A 20518-nucleotide genomic window follows, 5' to 3' on the forward strand; every position below is an offset into this window, starting at 1 on the left:
TACCATCTTAGGACATTTCATTGTCTTTTTGCTGACAGGGAGCACAGATACCAATTATGGAGAAAAATCCCAAAACCAGGTCAAATAATTATTTTATGAATTGAGTGAAAAGGCTTGGTGCATTTCTTAGTGCAGCAGCTTTCCATACATCCACTGTTGGACTTTTGGGTATTGTAGGTGAGTTGAGGGTAGTTTAAAACATCAGTGCAGAAAATGTGTAAACCTGACTCAAAGTCTGTCTGTCTTCCCAGGTCAGATTAGCCAGGTAAAATGGAAAAATCTGTGGTCTCTGTAACTTGTTAAAAATTATTGTCACTTTACTCCTGTCTGTTTGACAGCAGCTCAGAACAGCTATTTGATTTGTAGTTGATGCCTTCGTGCAACCTGTCGCAGCCAGACAGAGTTAGGGCAGAGCAAAGCGGCTTGCTGTGACTTTGCTGGCCTGTTTGAAAAGGCAAAAGTGCTTCCTGGAGTCGTGCCAGGCGATCCTCTTTTTAAGGTCAGCATGAAATAAACCATGACTCTGGCCGGCAGCCTCCTGATGCTCTGGTTCCGTACAGATACGAGAATACTTCCCTACATACTGGAAGCAGAGATTGTTTGCGTATGGGTCCCTTGAGACTTGTGCTGCTGGCTGGCATTTACCATTACTGCACTGAATGCTTTGGGAAGAGTGTTAAGTGCGGATTACACTTAACAGGTATATGAGATACTTGATAAATTGATAAAGGATGAAATATATGACTGTAATTCCCCTTTCATTACCAGTAATACCCTGGTGGGGAAAATGCGAGGCTGGACCCCATGTACCCACTTGCTGGGTGGAATTACCCACCCCAGGCTGGCTCTGGGGAGGGAGCAGAGCTTGTCCATAGGCAGAAATGCTGTAAGGTGTCCTGAAGCAGCACAGAAGCACTGGGCTAAGCTGCAGACCCCAGTGGGGTCCCCATCACACGAACCAGGCCGCCGCAGGCAGCCTCCTCCAGGGGAGGCAACATCCATGTCTTACGTGTTGGGAAAGAGAGTCTGTAAAATGTTACGGTGCTTAGATGCAGCTGTAAAAGCTGAACTGACACTGAGCAGAGCATAGCAGCCAGGCCAGGCTGGGATAAATACTGTCCTATAACTTGAATGTAAACACCTGTGCCGCAGAACAGCACCGTTTTGCAGAGCAGGTGATGCCAGAATCCAGCGAGTGTCTGCTGAGGAGCACCGTGCTCTCCCCGTGCCACCTATAGGGCAGGCCATGGGTGTGCAACTGCCTCTCCAGCACCTTTCCAGCAGGGAAAAGGTGGCAGTTGTCCCTTCGGTGAGGCCCAGCCGGGTCCTTCAGCACAGCAAAAGCACAGCCCGTGTGCCGGGGCAGATTTGGTCCTGATGATTTGTGAGCGGATGGAGGGTGCTGGGCAGAAACACCTGTAAGGCAAGAAGAGCTGTGTAAGTGCTGCGCAGGGATGGTAATACCTTGGCTTGGGCAGCAGCGGCAGGGAAGAACAGCAGCTGCTCCATCGGTTGCTAGCTGGAGTACTTTGAGGAGGAAAAAGCCCTTAGGAAGTGGCATTGCTGCCTGCACTAAGAATGATCACGTTCACACTCATCTGCATTTACAAGCTCTGGAAGTGAAAATAGAGAGGGTGTCCGTTGTGTTTGACTATGCCTTGCATTTTCCAGAGATTAATGACAGTGAACCATAGTAAGATGATAAAATAGCCCAGGTTGTACATGTGGGAAAATAACAACTGGTTTACAGAATTCAGAATTTCTTCTTCGGAGGACTTAAACAACCACATGATGTTAGCTTGTTACAGGATAATGTCAAGCTACTTATCTGTAGTAAACATGAAAAGGATTAAATTTTTTGGAACCCTCTGTGCTAAAAGAAAATCCAAACTCATTTTTACCTACCTCCTGTACTTTTCCAACATCTATTTGTGGCTGCTGTGGCATAGCGTGAGACTGCAGCCAGTGTGGCATGGTGCTGCACACCATCCTTGGGCTCGGGCAGGAGCTCCGCAGCCTGGTGGCTTTCACCAGTGCTGGTGAGTGAATGGCCACGGGGAGAAGTAATGGCTCAAGGACCTTATGTGCAAGATGCTGAAAGTTTCAGGCAGTAATCGCTGCAGACAGAACAAGCAGATAGCACAGTGGCATCTGCATAGCAAATAGGGCTTTAAAAAAATAAATGAGCACTTCATAACATCCCTTAAAAACTAGCAGTGCTTGTGCCAAGCTGGCAGCTGAATGGATGTTTGCTGCTGTGCAAACCGGGAGCCTCACCAGGGTGCTGCTGACGAGTTACGCTGGAGAGCTGTAAGGGCTCTTGCTGTGTATATTCATTTTTATCTTTGTACTACTCTGAAGATGGCCCTGGGTGCAAAGCGAGCACCACTAGCTCTCAGGTCTGCCTTGGACACCAGGGCTGGAATCAGGCAAACTGCGATTCAAAGCAGTTTGTAAGCACAAGGCAAGCTAATTCCTGGCCCCATCTTCTGCGGCAGCAGGCAGGCTGTGGGCCATGGCAGGGGGCTCTGGTTATTCTGCCCCCATTGCACCCGTTGAACAAGAAAGCCACTAGGAAGAGTGAACTTATATACTCAGAGATAACAAAGTCAAATAAACATATATTTTTGCTTTGTGATACACGCAGAGGCTTAATAACATGTTTAGCAGCAAATGACAGTTTACATTACAAACACTTCAGTAAGTGCTGCTGAGTTTTCTGTGCCAGGCAGCTGTGATAGACAGTGCTGGGGGGGGCACTGCAAGGGCTTGGTGGCTGCATGTCGGGAGGCATGGGCATTTAGGCTCTGGAGATAAAAAAGAGTTGGGAGTCACATGAGGGACAAGCCTAGCAGAGGGTTTTGAACACTTTTGAGAGGCCCCTGAGAGCAACAAGGTGTTCTCCTTGGTGGGAGAAGGTCAGGAAGGGGAAAAAAAAAATCTGACTGAGAGCAGTCAGGCTCACGGAGCCTTGTGCCCATGCTAGGGCATCTGCATCGGCTGTCAGTGCGCTCAGCTCTGGCACGCCCGCTGCGTGTCCGATCCTGTTTCATTAGGTGCCGATGGTTTCAAGCACAGACCTTTCTGCATGAAAGGTTGTTTCGAAAAAACAGCAAGCTGTTCTGGTAATGGGAAACAGGTGCACAAAATTAGATAGCAGTGAGAAGCAGTTGCACCTGTACAGATCTGAAGGTGTAAGAAACAGCATTTTTCCTTGCTAATGGTGTTAAAAATCCAGCTGAATGTCATGGTGAGAAACAGGGCTCTAATGATCACAAGGGGATCTTTATAATTAGCAGAGTCTGCCCAAACTTCCTGAAATCCTGTATTTTGGAAACATATTTGATACCATAGTAAAGGTGGTACCGTACGTAGAAGATCAGGAGTAATGCCCTCAGGAATGAGTCTGGGAAGGCAAAGCAGATGGTAAGCCCTCTACTTGTAGAGCCAGTGCTGTCATCCTCAGGAAAAGTGTAAATTCGTAACATAAACAAAAAATACACAAGCCTGCCTGGTTTGATAGACTTAAATGTGCCTGTCTGTGTGGTTTACATTACAGATCTAGAAGCAAACTGTGGGGCTGTGTAGCTCTCATGGTAACGATTTGACTTGCAATGACTATTCAAATGACTCTGGAATACATCAAAATCATAGCACAGTCCTATTTTTCAGTTTTTATTCCAAATCTTACCACGTTCCAAGACTGCTGGCGGGCAATGCTAATCCAGGGGCAATGCGCTCCCGATGCTGTCTCTTCCATATTGCTACTCCACCAAAAAGTTTTGTGCCAAGACCCCCTTGCAGAGGTAGATCAAAGAGCTCAAAAGCCTGAATTGTTGGATTAGTTGGAGGTGGCGTCTTTGGTCAGCTGCAGTGCTTTCATGTGAGGGTGATGCTGTGCTGTGGGAAGGAGCGGGGCTGGTTTAGGATTGATATAGGACTGGTCTGATGCGTCCTCATGGATGCTGGAGGGAGCTGGCCCCATCGCTGGGTGGGGGCAAAGATGGCTGGAGGGCGATGGAGAGTCCTACGGCAGGGATCCAACTGTCCACAGAGGCTTGGTTGGATTTTCTGCTTGTGATAGAAGACTGCAGGAGTTTTTAATGTAGAGAAATTGTAGTTGTTACTGTAAAACTGCAGAATTTGGACAGTTGGGGGTTGCTTTTATTAATTTTCTTTGTTTTGCAGACTGACTCATGAAATCTCATTGTGTTTTACAGTTGAGCATGATTTCTGCTGGTTTGATGTTGCTTATTTGTTCTTTGCGGTGTTATAATCACATCTTTCCACAGGTCCAAAGCAAGTGCCCCCTCCTTAGCTGCTTGTCAGAGCCAGCTACAGCTAACTCCTGCCACCTGCTGTCTTCTTTGCTCTTCACGTCATTAAGACCTTGGTTTATTAAAAAATGCAGAGGGACAAAGGAGATGGAGCTGCTGCTGCCCCGTCGCTTGCACTGTCCTCCCTACTGAGCATTGCTCTGCAGCCACCCTGCTCCTCACACTGCCGACCCTGCCACCTCCTCTCCTCCACCACCACCAGCTTTCCTCTCATCCAACCCAGTAAGCGGAGAGCCTGGATGTTGAGTTTAACTAGCCTGGCTCTGGAGAGAAAGCCAGGGGACAGGCCACCTTCCTTCCCAGTTCTGCAGTGCTGAGAGTGGGGACTCGCTGGGCTGTGGTGCTGCCCCTGCCATTGCTCTCTTTGCCTTTGCTGCGCTGGCTGTGCACTTGCCACGTTGGGGGTTGGTTGGTGGGTCTGCTGGTCCCTTTGGCTCACACTGGGATTTGTGGCTTTCTCTGGCCCCCCAGTCCCCCTCTTCATCTGCTGCTGGGTTTCTGCTGGTGGTCTGTAACCCTGAGAATATGCTGTCCTCAGGGGTGCCACTCACGTGTACTCATGAATTGTGTGTTCCTGAATCTGGCATTAAAAACAGAAGGGCCTCAGGAGACTTGTTTTTGTCTCAACAGATTGATGTCAATTCTTTGATTTGCAATTATTTTCTGGCATAGGGATTGCACCACTGATTTGTGTCAGTGGTTAACTAATGCCCATCCCATATGGATGCTGTCACCTTTCGTCCTGTGGAGCCGGTTTTTGTCTCTGTTCAAGTGGACTCAACTTCTTGGAAGCCCTTGGTGGCCTCGAGACAACCGTCACTCCCTGAGATTGTCACGGCGCTTGGAAAAGTTGGCTGAAGAAACCTGGTAACACAAGTTGGAGGCAGGCAGGGAACAGTGCCAGCTCAGTGCGCTGGAGCTCCTAAGACCATAGAGCAAGGCATGCTTTTTAGAGAGGAGATCTCCTACAGGGGACAGGTATTTATGTAGCTTACCTTGAAGGATTTATAGGGACCTCAGATAGCAAGTCTGTGAGCTATGTGTTGAGGTAACGCAATTTTAAGTCTCAACAGTGCCTGCTCAGTCCTGAGTGCAGTAAGCATACACGTGCTCATGCAGAACTGCCCCTGGGGGCGGCGCGGGAGGTTAGGGGAAAGAAGCAGTACATCATGATTGAGGACTGTGCCCTGGGCCAAAGATACTTCATCCAGCCTTGGTTTGGACATGGGGTGAGGAACAACCATAGAATAACAGATCAGGTGTCCCCTGATTTTTTACCTCTGGCACTTGCCACCACTGCTTCAGTGCTCCGGTCCCAAAGGTTGTTTCACAAATGGGGTGTCTTGACTGCAAGCGCTGTTGCTCGAAGGTAAACTGCAAGCAAATTTTGGCATTTTTTCTCTAGGCTATTGTAGCGGTGGGTGCTTTGTGCTTTGCCATCCTTATGTTTAACGAGACAAATGCAGCTTTATGTTCCACTTAGGCAAAGACTGTGGGGTGCTGCAGACTTTGGAGAGGGCCCTTACAATCTGCAGAGTATTCTTTGGTGATTAAGTTTTTCCAGCAGAGTTCATCAGTTAACTTGTAATGAAAAAAATTAGTGGGAAATGCAGCCCTGAGAGGGCAACTTTACAATCTAATTGCAGTTCTTGACAATTTCAGCAAATGTTTCTTTGGGAGATGTTTTTTCCCTCAGGACACAATTCTAGATGGGCTGTTGTATAGACCAAAAGCAACTGTTGAACTTAGTGTACAGCAGAGATTTGAAAAACACAAGGTTAAACTCTTGCTCTACATATCTCGAGCCACATTCTCCTGATGTTGGGTCATCTGGGGGAAACAGTTTCCCATATTTGACTTCTTGTAACTGTTAAAAAGCCATGACAGCAGAGACTTGGACCCGGGTTTGGCCATCCTGGTGAACACCTTGCCCACCCACCTGTACCACTGGGAGTGCCTGTTCAAAATAGACACTTAAAAATGCATAAAACAGGACACTTGGTAGAGAGAGCTACAAACTCCTTGTTCACCCTCACTTTTGGGGGGGAATTTTCTGTTGATTTAATGGCTGAGCACATGGTTGGCTGAGTGCTGGATCAGGCCCAAGGAAGAGGAGCCAGATGAGGGGGCCGGCATGGCTGCAGGCTGAACTTGCGGAAAGAAATAAAAACGCCTTTCCAGCTGGATTAACTGCGTGATCTATGCTGCAGCATCCCAGGCGCTGGTACGGGAAGCACAGGCAGTGTGCAGCCAGGAGCTGGCTGCGTGCAAGCAGGGTGGCTCCAGCTTCCAAGCAGCCACGGCACTCCGAGCTGGGCGTCAACTGTGCCGGGCTTCTCACTAACGCAGCCTGAATGTCTCCAGCTCATCAAGAGCTGCAAGTGCTGTAGAAATCTGCAAAACCTTCACGGTTCAGGCGAACTGTTTCCTGGGGAGCTCTGCCTTTGCCAAGGCTTAACCTCCACCTTTAACCCAGGTCACAGAGTGTCAGGTCCTTCTTAACACCTCCGGCTATGTAACTGTTCACATCCTCTGAAAATACTGAAAATCCCTTGGGCTTAGGTGGGAATTTCTGCATGAGTGACTCAGAATAGGCCTAGGCTAGCAGTGAGGGGGGTTTTTTATGTTAAAAGAGGGGAAAGGAAGAGGATTTGAGTATCTTCCACCTACCTCAAGGCATAGAAGCCATGCTACCGTAAGCCATGCAAAACCAGATCTTTGGTGGATAGTTCCCCTCTTACTAAACTTGTTCCTCTGCTTACACACTTTTTAAACCTTGTGTGTTAACTTTTTCTCGCAAGCCAATTGCTACGGTCTATGGGCAAGCAGCGGATAGAGTATCAAAGAGCCAGAAGCAGCTGTGCTCAGCTGAGCACTCAGGTTTAGTTCATTGCTGTATTTCCATTTGTGTCAGTAAACTAAATGTTCTCAGTTGAAGATTTTGCAATAAATTGTTTTGAGTAATCAAGGTTAATTTTCTGAATAGGTACGGATTAACTATCAGCTGGCTGTTGTTTGTAGACGCCATAGTTACAGAGCTGAGTTTGTTCCGTTGATTACTTTGTGGGTACAAATAAAGTGTACTCAGGCTGTCATTGGTAAAACAGCAGAATATAAAGAGCAAAAGAAAAGAATATTAATTGAGCCATTACCAGTTTCAAGATGTACTTAAGCAGTCAGGTAAGTAAACAGTACAGTGAGGCACAGTAGATGTAGGAGTCTCCTTCAGTGTGTTCTGTATTATACTGGTGCCCTGCCTTTGGATTTCCAAAGAATCTAAAAATCTTTGCAGTGGTGCTTGTGATTTTTTGATTGCACTAATTAAATGTATGTTCTCATGCATTTTTTAATTCTTGAGGAACCATATGTGAGACCAAATGGCATGAGACCAAAGTAGTTGCCCTCTATCTGCAGCCACGAGGAACACAGTAACTGCCAGGACACATAGTCTTCTATTGCTCCACTCCAGTAAGTAGTTTCTGGAGACATCAAAAGTAACTCGCTCAGCACCCACTCCCTCCCAAGTGGATACACAACCGTAAATAGACATTTATGTTATAAATATCACTGCTTAAGCAAAGCGTGCAGTCTCTCACACGCGGTGTGTTATTACTGATACTTGATAAATTGTTCAGTAATTCATTGGTGGTTGTTCATACGAAATAGTTGGTGTATGCCAGGAAGCAGCTCACATCAGGAGCTGCCACATCAGGGCATGCAGCCTACATTTCACCACCACTGCTGCTTCCAGTGCAGCTCCTGTGTCCCACTCCTGCATTGCTGGAAGCAGTTTGGTGTCACACTGCAGCTTGGTGCTTCTCCAGGAAAGATGTTCAGTTTTATTATACAGGAACCTGAAATGCTTCTGCAAAACCTGAGGTTGTAGTTGGTGCCTGGGTGTTCAGTGGTGAGAGGGTTTGTCCTCTGCTCTGCATCCTTCCTGCCAATGCCCAGAGAACCGCAGACAGGCTATGCCATAAAATTTGGATTTTAATCAGATTTCCTGGTCGGGAGGTAGGTGGCCTTAATGCTTCGAGGTGTCAGGTCACTGTTCGAGCAGGCTGCCTTTGTTCTGAGCCTGCTTCGTCTTTCATTCTCTCCGGCCTCATCTCTAAATAATGTAGGTCAAGTTCAGCGATGGCACCGTCATGTCAGTGGTTTTCTCCAAGACTTCTCTACTAGTGATTCCCTTCTGTGGTGTTTAGTGTTTGTTTTCCCCTTCTCATTCATCCCTTGATCGACCTGTATTAAATCTCTGTGTGTATGTATGGACTCCATACAGAAGGAGAATAAGCCAATACATTTTGCAACTAGACACACGCTCCTGTATTTTTTTCACAATTATGTGCATTACTTACTTTCAGATCTGCCAGAAGTTTTGCTCTTTTAATGTGTATATTTTGTCTGCCTCCTCACAGGGTAGTTAAAATTAAAAGCATGCTGTGTGCTCTGCAGAGCGGAGAGATACAGGGTCTTCCCTGCCACTGTGTTCAGGGGATCTTTTGACTTAAAGAGTGGGGTCAGGCAGGAGCAAGGAGGGACAGAGAAATGCACAGCCGAGATTGCAGCTTGGTGCCATGGCCAGGGTCTAAGCACCTGCCCAGTGGGGGAAATAAATTGGGAGAACATCAGGAATGGGGAGAAGCACATGCCCTGGTTAGAGTGAGATCTCAGCTCCCACTGCAAGTGAAATGAAGCCTCAGACTTCCAAAGGCAAGAAAATTCATGCTGAATGCAGCTGTACTTCACTTGGCTGAGCTGGAACATGGTCACACATATGGTATTTATATCAGATCTGAATGCCCAAGCAAAAGAGGCCAACCTTCTTATTTTCAGGGTTTATGAGGGGTGTCACTTGCTGAAGTGTCCAGGGTGACTTCAGCCACAAGTTGCAGCAGCCAAGTTACGAAACCGTAAGAAAGTGGGTGTATAATGGAAATGGTGACAGAAGGTTTGGGGCTTTTTGAATTTTTTTTAAATGGTCTTTCATTTTGCAGCCCGGCTATTTGAAACTGATGAACTAATCTCTTGAATGGCTAAGATGTGAACTATGGCTGAAAAGAGACTCGAACATCCAGCTCACACAACTGCCAAGTCCTTGCCAATCTTGCAGGATTTCAAAAATTTGCTTCCAGAGTGGATGGGGACAGGGCTTGGCTGGAGGACAGTGGCATGTCATAGCTTCTCTAGTCCCTGTTACACTTGTAAGGCTTGGAGTGAGGTTTGGCAAATCAAACCCCCTGACTTGTGCAAACACTGTGGCCATGGGGCTGGCATGAGGAGGGCTGCAGAGCCTGGTAGCAGTGTTTAACTGCTGCATGTTCATGCTGAGAGTGACAGGAGCTGTGCTGAGCTTAGAGAAATTCAGGCTGAAGGAAGACTGAGCAGATGTAGTCAGGAAGGAAGCCTCGGGGGTAAATGTTTTATCATAATGCAGAGTCCTGCTTGCATACAATAAAAACACACCAGCGAGAGGCTCCAGTAAATGTAGCCCTGCGTCTCCTGTACTGATCAAATGACATGGTGTGGGCAATGCAAACATGAACATGCACTGAAAAACATATTTTGACAGACGCGCGTGACACACAGTATGTGTTTTGTTCACAGCTTCGATGTGGAAAATGGCCCGTCACCAGGTCGCAGCCCACTGGACCCACAGGCCAGCTCCTCATCAGGACTCGTATTGCACACGACGTTCCCGGGCCACAGCCAGCGCAGGGAGTCGTTCCTGTACAGATCCGACAGTGACTATGACTTATCACCAAAGACGATGTCCAGGAACTCTTCTCTCCCAAGTGAACAGTAAGCATAAATTCCACTCACATCATATTTTACAGTAACTAAGAGCTTTATGTGGCCTCCTGTAATCCTCAGAGCTCTGTTAAGAGGAGCCTGTAGGTGGTACTCACATTTCATAGCCTGCGTGCCCAAGATGGGTGCTTTTATGGTCTGCCAAGGCATGACTTCCCTCTCCCCCATGCCATCCTCAAAAATATTCCCCTTTTCTCTGTAATTTAGCAGAAGAGCTTTCAAATTCATATCCTGAAATAACAGAGAAATTTTGCATTTCTTGGTAGTAGTTCTTCACGTGGGAATTAGTGTTAGGGGTACGAAGCGCTTGCAGCTAACTGCAGGGTAAAGCCCGGGCTGTGCTCAGGGTAGAGACTGCTGTGAGCTGCCCAGGCCACCGTTGGACCTGCAGACAGGAGAACCCTGACGCTCCAGTGCTTGGCTTGCTTGCACTCTTTTCTCCGTTGCACTCTCACCATACATTCTCAGAGCCTGGTTAACATGATCTCTGCTTTTTCTTAAGTAGTTAATGCTCCATTAACCTGGGCAATAGAAATATACTGTACTTACATTTACAGTATTACTCTTCTCTATCCTGTTTTCTGTCATGGGTTGTTCACTACAACCGAGCAGAAAGCTGAGACAGATGGTTGAGCTTGAGAGGATCAATACAACACAAAGCATGGAGCTTAAATGAGTGTCCTGGATTTGCAGCCCTTTATTTTAAAAGGCACAGTTTAAAGTTTTAAAGTGACCATTAAGCTATAAAAGAAGTCCTCATAAAAAAAAGTTTAACTGTTACAGAAGGCCTACAAGTTTTGTCCTAAATCTAAATATTAGCGAGATCCATGAGGAGAATTCTTCTGAAAGGGAGTGTCCATCCATGTTGGTTAACATTTAGTAAATATTTACCAGAGACAAAGTAACCACTCCGAATTATGAAAATGCCATGTTTTGTGTAAACGGTGGATTTTGACAGTTGCCCTGTGTTCCCAGCAGTGTGCTGGAGGACAAAGCTGTGCTGGCATGGGGAGAGCCCTGTCCAGCTCTGCCCGCCACCCTGATTTCCCCCAGCTTCATAGCTGCCTGCAGTTAGAGGGGTCCGTTTACTGCAGGCGTAAAAGCTCCCATGGCTCTTGGAGGAGCCAGCATCTCCTGACCTGGTTTTGACATCAGTGTTGAGACAACTTTAATTAAAATGTCGACTTAGTAGCACTGATACCTGAGTCTGGGCAAGTGGACGTGCTCTGTGGCAGCACAGCCAGGGAGAATACCCCTTTGAAGGGTATTGTCTAGAATCTAGAGGTGCCTATGGCAGCCTGCAGCCATGCCTGCTGTCCTGCCTGCAGCCATGCCTGCTCTCTTGCTGGCAGCCTTGCTTCCTCTCTTCTGCCTGTAGCCATTCCTGCCCTCCTGCCTGTAGCCATTCCTGCTGTCCTACCTGCAACTGTCCTGCTCTCCTGCCTGCAGCCATGCCTCCCCTGCTGCCTGCAGCCATTCCTGCTCTCCTGCCCGCAGGCATGCCCCCTCTCTCCTGCCTGCAGCCCTGCCTGCTCTCCTGCCGTCGCTCTGTGCCCCTGGTGCGCACCGTACCAGGGCACCAAGGGATGGAGCCTGCTAGCAGCCACGCTGCATTGCCCTGCTTCCAGCCGCTGTCAGGGCTGTGCTGCACAGCAATAGCTCTGCCCTGCCATGTCTCAGTTCAGTCAGTCATACTGGATTTTTCATATACGCGCCAGTGCTACATATCGTATCGCCAAAAAAATCCCTCTTACTGATGGTGACGATGTATTTTGCTCAGAACTTCTGCTCAGATCTTCCATGATGAAAACAGCCAGACAAAACCCAGTATCTGAATAACATTAAAGACTGTGACAGAGATCAACAAAAGCCAGGAAATTCAAAGCTGACCTTTCCCTGGACCGTTACGGGTTTTTTTCCACCACGGTGTGAGCGTGTTGCCTTAACTTCTGAATTTCCTGGCTTTTATTGCCTGGTGTTGCCAACCCGAACAGCCGCTCCAGCCGGGTTGTTTTGCGAGAGCTTTCTGTTACGAACAAGATTTTATGTAGTGTTAAACAAACGCCGCATGGGTTAATGCTGGTTGGGTTTTTTTGTCTGAGGAAAAACTCCCTCTATAAAACGTGCTTTCTCGGCAGTGAGTGATGCCCTGCCTGAGGTGAATTTACACAGTTTCTCCATTTTTTCTTAGGCATGGGGACGACCTGATTGTCACACCTTTCGCCCAGGTGAGTTGGCAGCCTGTCAGCCTCTCAAATTACAAAAAAACCCCAACAAACCCCTCAAGTGGAGAAGGTAATGTCTCCCATTTTGCCTGTCTCGTAGGTGCTGGCCAGTCTACGAAGTGTGAGGAACAACTTCACGCTCCTTACCAATTTGCACGGCACCTCCAACAAGTAAGTGTGGCGCTTTCCATCGCCTGGCGGCTGGCAGGCAGCGGGGGCCCGAGGAGGGCCCGGCGGGGGCCAGGGAGCCCCGGGAGCCCCGGGAGCCGCTGCTCGGCGCCCGCCGCCGGGTTGCGGCCGCGCCGCCTGAGGGGCCGCCGCGCCTCTTGCGCGGGACGCCAGGGGGCGCCAGAGCGCGGCCCTGCCGCTCGCTCGTGGCGCCGGGCTGCAGGGCCGGGGGCGGCCCGCCGTGGGGGCGGCGGTGTGTGCCTGCTCGGGCAGGGGCTGCCGTGGTGTGACACCTGCCTCCCTGTGCCGCCGTGGCCGCCCCAGGCCTTCGTTAGGGGTCCAGCTGCCTGGCCTCGCCACCCATATTTCACCAGAGAGGCGGTCAGGGCCAGAGGGTGGGCGCCGAGGGGAGGCCCCAGCAGGAGGTGGGGGTTCCCGGGCGGGGCGGGCAGCAGTGCCCAGCAGCTGTGCTGGGGGGGCTGCCTGCCGCCCAGCGGGCCCACAGCGCTCCGTTTCGCTCGGTCCTGGCGCTGAACCGGGAAGGCAATGCACTGAACCGAGGGGGAGAGTGTTGGGCTTTATACCTGCTGAACAGGAGAAACTAAACAAACCTTTTTAGGCCTTTGTCCAGAGCCACTGTTTCCCCTTAGCTATTTATAATGAGCCGGGCATCGTCACTTTCTGGCCTGTTTTGCCCCAAGAGAGCTGTTTTGCATGAAACCAGCATCATTCATTCCTGGTGACGTCGGTCACACACCCACCCATCCCACCCCGGGACGGGCAGGCGCTGCTGGCTCCCATGTCCCGCTGGCTCCTGAGGGGAAGGATGAGCTGCAGAAGCGCATGCCGGTGGGATGCCACAGGCTTGCTGCACTGCTGCATGCGTGGCCTTGCCTGGGTGCCCACCGCAGGCTCTGCTTTCTGCCTTCCAGTGCAACCTTGTGTTTTACATAAAGCCCAGCATTTTATCCAGGCGCGAGGCTTTCCTCCCATTGATTTGTGTTTGCAAATTTTGATGGGAAGGAGCCACCACATTCCAAGATGGAGGTTAATAGCAAAAGAGATGGCTGAAATAGATTCCTTTTTTTAAGCTTTGCTTTTTTGAACAGCTCGAGCATTTCAGCAGTTCCTAATGAGGAATCTGAAATTGGACGGGGCCGGAAGGAAGCGAGGGCGTAACCTGTAGGACACACAGGCATCTTGCAGTGTCCTTTTGAAAACATTCCCAGATTTGATTGAGGTATAAAGTCATTTGCCCAGCCAAAGTAAAAGTCATTAAATGTTTAAACCATTATATACCAAACATCCAAGTCCGTGGCAAAATGTGCTTCCAGGCACTGCGGAGCTTCCCGCACAGTTTCCAGACAGCTCTGCTGGGTTACAGCCGTGCTGCCAGCTCATGATTTTATCATATGTCTCATGATATGTGGTATTTTACTTAAACTTCTGCTCTGGGGATCATGAGAATCTCAGTGTTTCTTTAGCCCCTCCTCTCCCCTCGCTTATTCCTCCTCCTCCACCCCTCCTGGCCCGAGAAAGAAAAAGAGGATGCTGTCCCACATATTTACAGAAATGCTGGAAAATATGAATGTTAAGGGCTGGAGGAAAAAAAAACAACTAGAAGTCATATTTTTTGGACTTCAACGTCAGGGGTTTTGAGGCAGTTTCCTGATTGGAAAAGAGGAGAGTATGATTAATGGTTTCGGGGTGCCTGTGTTTGGCAGATGTGGCCCAGGACACAGTCAGAAAGCATCCGGCGCCTACTCCTAATTCCCACCAGCAAGAGAGAAGGATCAGGAAGCGAAGCCATGTATGCTCAAGTGTGGTGGTGGCTAAGAAGGGACAGTGCTGTCAGACCCCAGATCTCTGGGTCTCTGTTGCCTGCGCCATGGCTGCTGCAGTAACCAGGATGGGCATGGCCAGGACATAATTCAAGGATGCTGGGAGCAGCGCTGTTCCCTTTTCAGGCACTGCAGTGGGGAATACCTTCCCGAACACTACTTCATCCCTCCCCGCCTCCCCGAAGGCATGTCTGTGCAACTCAGTGCAGGATTTGGAGATACCTGGAGCACGCCTCCCCAGATACTGGAAGTGTGGTGTCCCTATTGGGGAGTTTCTGTTTTTTAGAGATTTCAAGATCTGGCTTTTCAAAGGCTCAGCAGCGGCAGGTCAGGGCAGATTTTCAGAGAAGTTGGCATCCAACATGTGTGCCCTGTGCTGAACCCTTCAAAGAATCTGGGTCCTGTAGCTCCCTCCAGAAAAGCTGAGCCTTTGAAATCCCAGCTGGCAGGCGGGTGCTGCACCAGGGGAGCCCCCTGCACAGGAGCAGGCTCTGGAGCAGTGCCGGCAGATCGGGAGGCTGGGGCCAAGGGGTTGAAGCAGGACTGTAGCTGTGTTACTCTTAACGCAGATCTTACCTGGTTAGCGAGGCCTTCCTGGAGCACTTCTGAAGAACCCCCTGGAGCTACAATTGCAGCAGAATTGAGCCGCTCACTTGCTTTGATTTTAGCTTCAAAGGAGAACTGGCGAATAATGGATGTTTCAGTTCAGTCGCTGACTTAAAAAATTGGGGTTAGGAGGTTGGCTAAGAGAGAGTGTGGGGAAATCTGGCTTCAGTTAAAATGTATCAGAAACTTCTTAGGGAAGCAAAAGCCCAAAGTTTCAGTTTTGGTCAGCCAGAAATACTGCATTCAATCCAAAATGAAGTGTCTTGATTTTGGTGTCAACTCTTTTTAACTTCCTTAAAAAAGAAGCCTCTTTTTGCCTGAGTAAATCATGGTTTCAACTTGAAAAATTAACAGTTTTATTTGGCAAATCTCACAATGAAATATTTTGACATTTGGACAAATACTGCAGCCTTTTTCCAGTCAGACCCTGTTTGCTTGACTTGAATCAGGTTTTCAAATAGCTTTTGGTCCTTCTGAAATCCAGACTTTTCTGATGAAATTGTTGCTCCTAGTCAAACAAAATGTCCTTCAGCTGTCTTAGAGCTTGCACTAGCGACTGCAGCATCTCCTTACTTGTTTCCAGGCGAAATTCAAACTGTTAATTGTAGGCTCTAAAGCCTTTCATTTCTCACCTTACCTATGGCATTGCCTTGCAGCCTGCACACTGGTGTGGTATTTGAGATTACTCCAAGCTCCAGTCCAGACCTTGTAAGAAAAAAAAGCTTTTCAGGAGAAAGCGTTGATTCTGGGGGACCCCCTTCAGCCACACAGACCAGCCTTTGCTGACTTCCAGGCATATTTTGAGCAGAAAATTGCAAAGGCAGTGTGAGATGATGGCACATCTCTCTTGGCATACCTTCTTTCCAGCACGTGTGTGTGCCTAGCCAGGGGATGTACATCTTTGAGTTATCCTAACAGATACGTTGATACGGTTTGTTAACTGTTGATAACCGTTTGTTAAAATCATTTTAAAGTGGTTGGGGCTTCTTTGTGAGTATGAAAAGGATTTTTAATCGTGGGAGTTGGCAGTTTGAACTGCCAACAGGGTTTGAAAGGATAAAATAATAGCTATTTGCAGAGTGTTCTTTATCCCCTGTAGGAGATCTCCAGTAACGAGTCAGCCACCTGTCTCCAGAGTGAACCTGCAAGGTAAGTGTGGGACTTTGATAATCGCCTACAAGGCCAAATACAGGTGATGCTTATTGCGCATCGTTTTACCAACAGCTGCTTTTCTGCCCCCTCCCCGGTGCAGTTCGGGGCTCATAGAGCTTCTTCTGGGTTACTTGTGCAAAACCAATATGAGAGAACCATCAGGTCCAAAATATCTCTGTTTTAATAGTTTGGCGTTTGGGTTTATCCATGTATATTAGCATGAAAGATGAACATGATTTTGGTTTGATAGTCATGGCCACAGTGACTGCTATTCTTCTGAGTCCCTGTGCTGCACAGGCCTGGACAAGCCCCAGCCTACAAGCCTTGAACAGGCTCAGACACAGCTGTACTTTTTTTTTTTTTTATCCTGTTTATTTCAGTTTGTTTCCATGTGATCTATGTAAAAATTGCAATCTCAAAAACCTTTCTCAGGTGAAACTTCCTCTGCTTTTATTAGGGTGCCCTGGAATGGCATTTTTTTGTTTCATTGTTTCTTTGTGGTCTTTTGAGATCTACATTTAGCAATCAAACGAGAGCAGAAGTCAGTGAGTGTGGCTAATCGCATCTTCTTTCCTGTCTGCGCTCCACCTCAGTCACCTTGTCCTCACCCCGGGTCAGAGACCCCAGCAAACACAAGTGGGTTTAACTGCGAACGCGGAGGACAGTAGCACTGAGCAAAGCCTCTGGACAGAGGGCACTGGGCAGTGCACTGTGTACAGGTTGTGCTAGAGCCTGGGCGAGCAAGGGACCCCCGTGGGGGCTCAGCGCCTGCCTGGAGTGCCAGAGCAAGGGGGTGGGCTCAGCAAGCAGAGGCAGGGAGCAAGGTGGTGGGAGCAGGGGGCTGCTCAGGTAGGGTGAAGCACTGAGGAAAGGAAGCAGAGGCAGCCTGCTGTTCACTTATGACAAGTTTCTTTATTTTTACACCACACAGTGCTGAGGGCTTGTAGGACCCCTCTCAGGAACACAGCTGGCCCTGCTTGCGCTAATTTAAAGGTTACTCCCACAGAGAAGAAGATAAGATTTGGAGGAGTGCCCATTCATAAGGTTTAATCTCAGCCTTTCCAATAATTATGTGCTTGGAGGGACTAGTAAAGCTTAATTTTTACAGTGTGTGAAGCCTGGAAAACTATCATTTCCTTTCATGCTGTGTATTATTTACTGTCTGGGGACACGTATAGTCCTGGACACTTCCAGATTAGGTTCCTCAAAACTTGTTAATGGGATGTGGAAAGCTCTGATGTGGGAACAAAACTGGACAACACAAACTTTGCTTCCACTCCCTGTATGTGAGCAGTGTCGAGTCAGAGCGAGCAGGAATGCAACTCATCACCTTATTTAAAAATCTCTTCTAGCAAGACTTTGATTTTGTGGCCTGTATGGAAAAAATCATAAGCTTTCCATAGGTTTGTGTGTATAAGTTACAGAATCTAATAATGAAGAGAGAATTCCCTTACAGGAATTGTTAGGTTAATTTTCTTTACACTTTCTGTGGAAATGATTGCTTTCAACTTTTTAACACTTTGTGGGTATTCTTCTACAGTATTTCCAACACAAGCCATAGGATACTTGTTACTTTTTAGCTAACCCAAGCTTCTAATCCTGGAGTTACATGAAAATTTCAAGCTTCCTTTTTGATTGAAGGGTCTGACACACATAACTGTAGAGCAAGTTGGTTCACTCTACAAAGCTCAAAAAAAGAAAGCAACTGAGAAGAATCCAACTTAGCATTTTTAGCCTTGTGATCCTGACTCATGGTTTTTAATGTTTCAGTGCTGGTAATTATATGTGGATGGGTGAATATATCTAAAAATAATTATATTAACATTTTACCTGAGATGTGGAAAAAAAAAATAAGCCCACATGTGGAAATGAGCCGTGCTGGATGCATTTTCAGCATGCACATTTTTACTTGGTAGCAAAAGGACTGTGGAAGAAAACTGCAGCTCAGCAGCTTGTGGGATTTGTAAAAATTCGAGAAGTGTATGTTGGATTAGTGGCCCCTCAAGTAAGTGAGTTCTTAGCCATGAATCTTAACTGACTTCAGGTGAAGTCTTCAAATGAAACAAAACCTGTGAGTTGTATCATCACAAGTTATGTAAATTGTGACAGTTCGTAGATGAGAATAAGAAATATTTTTGAGATTGATAGGAAATTGTGTTATTTCCTACATGAAAAAGGCCAATATTGACATTATTAGTGAAAAAACCTTGGGTTCTCTGCCTAAATTCAATTTCAGATTCTATTTGCTGATGGATGTTACCAACTCTTGCGGGATCTAGTTTCTAGGCTGAAGCATTCCCTTCCCGGCCAGCCTAAAACATTGCATCTGCCATCCTGTCGCACCCCGGTGCTGAGAGCGTCAGGACTGTGCTTGCTGTGAAGGGACACGTTGAAGGAAGACTCTGAAAACCAGCCTGACAAAGCTGCCACGCTCACAGATTGTCAGGGGCTTTGCAAGGCTTGGAGTCGTAGCTGAGAAGGGATGCGCTCTTCTCAGGTGAGGCCAGCACCCAGCCACCTGCCTGCTTGCTCTGGTGGTAGGTTGCGTGCCCTCAGCTCACATTCTGCCCACGCTCATGTGCAAATAGCCATGTAGTGAAGAATGCCAGTCTTCCTCTATCCTGCAGTTATTTATTTTCTTGGTTTGTGCTATTCTAGCATGTAAGCCAGGACCACTCTGAATTTCTGCCCGCCCTTGTTGAATTCAGTGTCCCCGCTTTGCTGCCCAGAGTGCATCCCAGGTTCTTGCAGAGCCTTTCTTGTTTCCCATGGAAGCTGCGGTGATTCTGCACAGCAGTTCCCTTGATCGATGTGGTGATTGCCTCCCTTTACCTATTCACAGTCATTGTTACCTGTGGTAACTCATTTCAGTATGGCAGGAAACAATTACGGCCATTTACTTTCTAAGGAAGTTTCCATTTAAATGCAGCAAGAGCAAAGATTTTTAGGGGATTTTTTTTTTTTTCAGTGTTTACAGCTTTTTTTCCCCTAGATGGCTTCTGATGTGGAAATTATGAAAGGAAGGAGAGTTTTTCCTATCAGAACACTTCCAGTTATGTGCCAATGGCTCCTGTGTCTGAAAGGACGCAGAGTGTTTTTCCTGAAAGTTTTGGAGAAGGAAGCAGTAATGTTTTGATTGGGACTAGGCTGCGTTACATCCTTCTAGATAAAAGAATGTGTTTTGAAATAAAATGCGTTTATATTCTCTAGATTGGTTAGTCGGCAAAGCTCGGAATTTTATTTTAGCTCTCCCATGTCACACGTTGATTCATAGATTTACCACAATCAATTGACATCAGTATGAGCACCTCATATAAGTCTCCTTTTATTTGTCATTAGTGGAGTGATTTATATCTTGTTATGAAAAGTACAGAACTCAGGGTTTAAAGCAAACTAGCATACATTAATAAAATTACCCTGGAGGGAGACAAATTACATTCCGCATTTGCACTGGAAGTAATACATGCCAGCTGTTTACTCCAGCTAAAATATTACAGGATTTGTCAGTTGTTTCAAAGTGAGAGGAGCCAAATCTGTTGCTAGTGTACTCCCAAGGAGTTGCATCACTGAGGACCCAGGCCCATGGCGAAATGAATGAGCTGTGTCGAAATTATGAAATTCTTTTTCTTGCTTGCTTTCATTTTCTTGAAAGTTTAAAAAATTCTGGCCAGGTTTTTCATGGGACAAAGTGCTTTCAAAGCTGATACTGATGTCACTAAATTTCAGAGCTTTCTTAACCTTATAACCACAGCCATAAAAGGAAGAGGAGTATGTATTGAACATCCTGTGTTTTGTCCTTGGTATCAGCTTAAGTAAATGTGGCAGATTTTTCCTGTTATTTTGTTATAACTGCAGATCACAGGAACGAACAAAATTGCTTTTATGAATTAACTGAGAAACCATAACATGGAAATATGAAACTGTAGCAAAAAGTACATAAATCCTTAATTAGCTCGTGCGCTCCCCAGCTGGGAAGGATAATGGGAATACTGGAGACCACGCGGTTCCAAAGCAGTGTATAGCAGTGCAGAGCACGATTGCACGGGGCCGGGGTTATGGACGCTACCCAGCTACCTTCTCTGGAGTTACAGAAACAGTGATATAAACACACTGTCACAAACGCATTGTCATATGAGTGTTTCTGATGTTTCTTCCCCATATTACCCCCCCTTTTTTTTTTAAACGTGGCCTCTGCCACAGTTACTTTCATTGACCTTGGTGCTGTCTTGGGCTCAGTGAATCCATCAGTGCCTTCTCTTCTCGATTCAGCTCTCCTCTCCCCTGGCATCAGTGAAAGGTCTTTAGTTCCTACCCAACTGATTCAACTAATAAAATCTTTAACCAGCAACAAGTCTGGCAGTTCCTGCTTAGTTTTGTT

The 20518-nt window shown here is 47.3% G+C and overlaps 1 protein-coding gene across 3 annotated transcripts in view; it reads left to right on the top strand.

The window, feature by feature from the left end:
- Positions 1–20518, top strand: part of PDE4B (phosphodiesterase 4B) — a 216640-nt gene that overhangs the window by 145612 nt on the left and 50510 nt on the right. For all 3 annotated transcript variants that reach the window (XM_055815121.1, XM_055815122.1, XM_055815123.1), the window contains 4 exons: positions 9945–10139; positions 12340–12376; positions 12474–12544; positions 16088–16137. In XM_055815121.1, the coding sequence (XP_055671096.1) occupies positions 9945–10139; positions 12340–12376; positions 12474–12544; positions 16088–16137 (353 nt within the window). The remainder of the gene's footprint in view (positions 1–9944; positions 10140–12339; positions 12377–12473; positions 12545–16087; positions 16138–20518) is intronic.

Source organism: Falco peregrinus, chromosome 10, assembly GCF_023634155.1.
Source record: "Falco peregrinus isolate bFalPer1 chromosome 10, bFalPer1.pri, whole genome shotgun sequence".
NCBI lineage: Eukaryota > Metazoa > Chordata > Aves > Falconiformes > Falconidae > Falco > Falco peregrinus.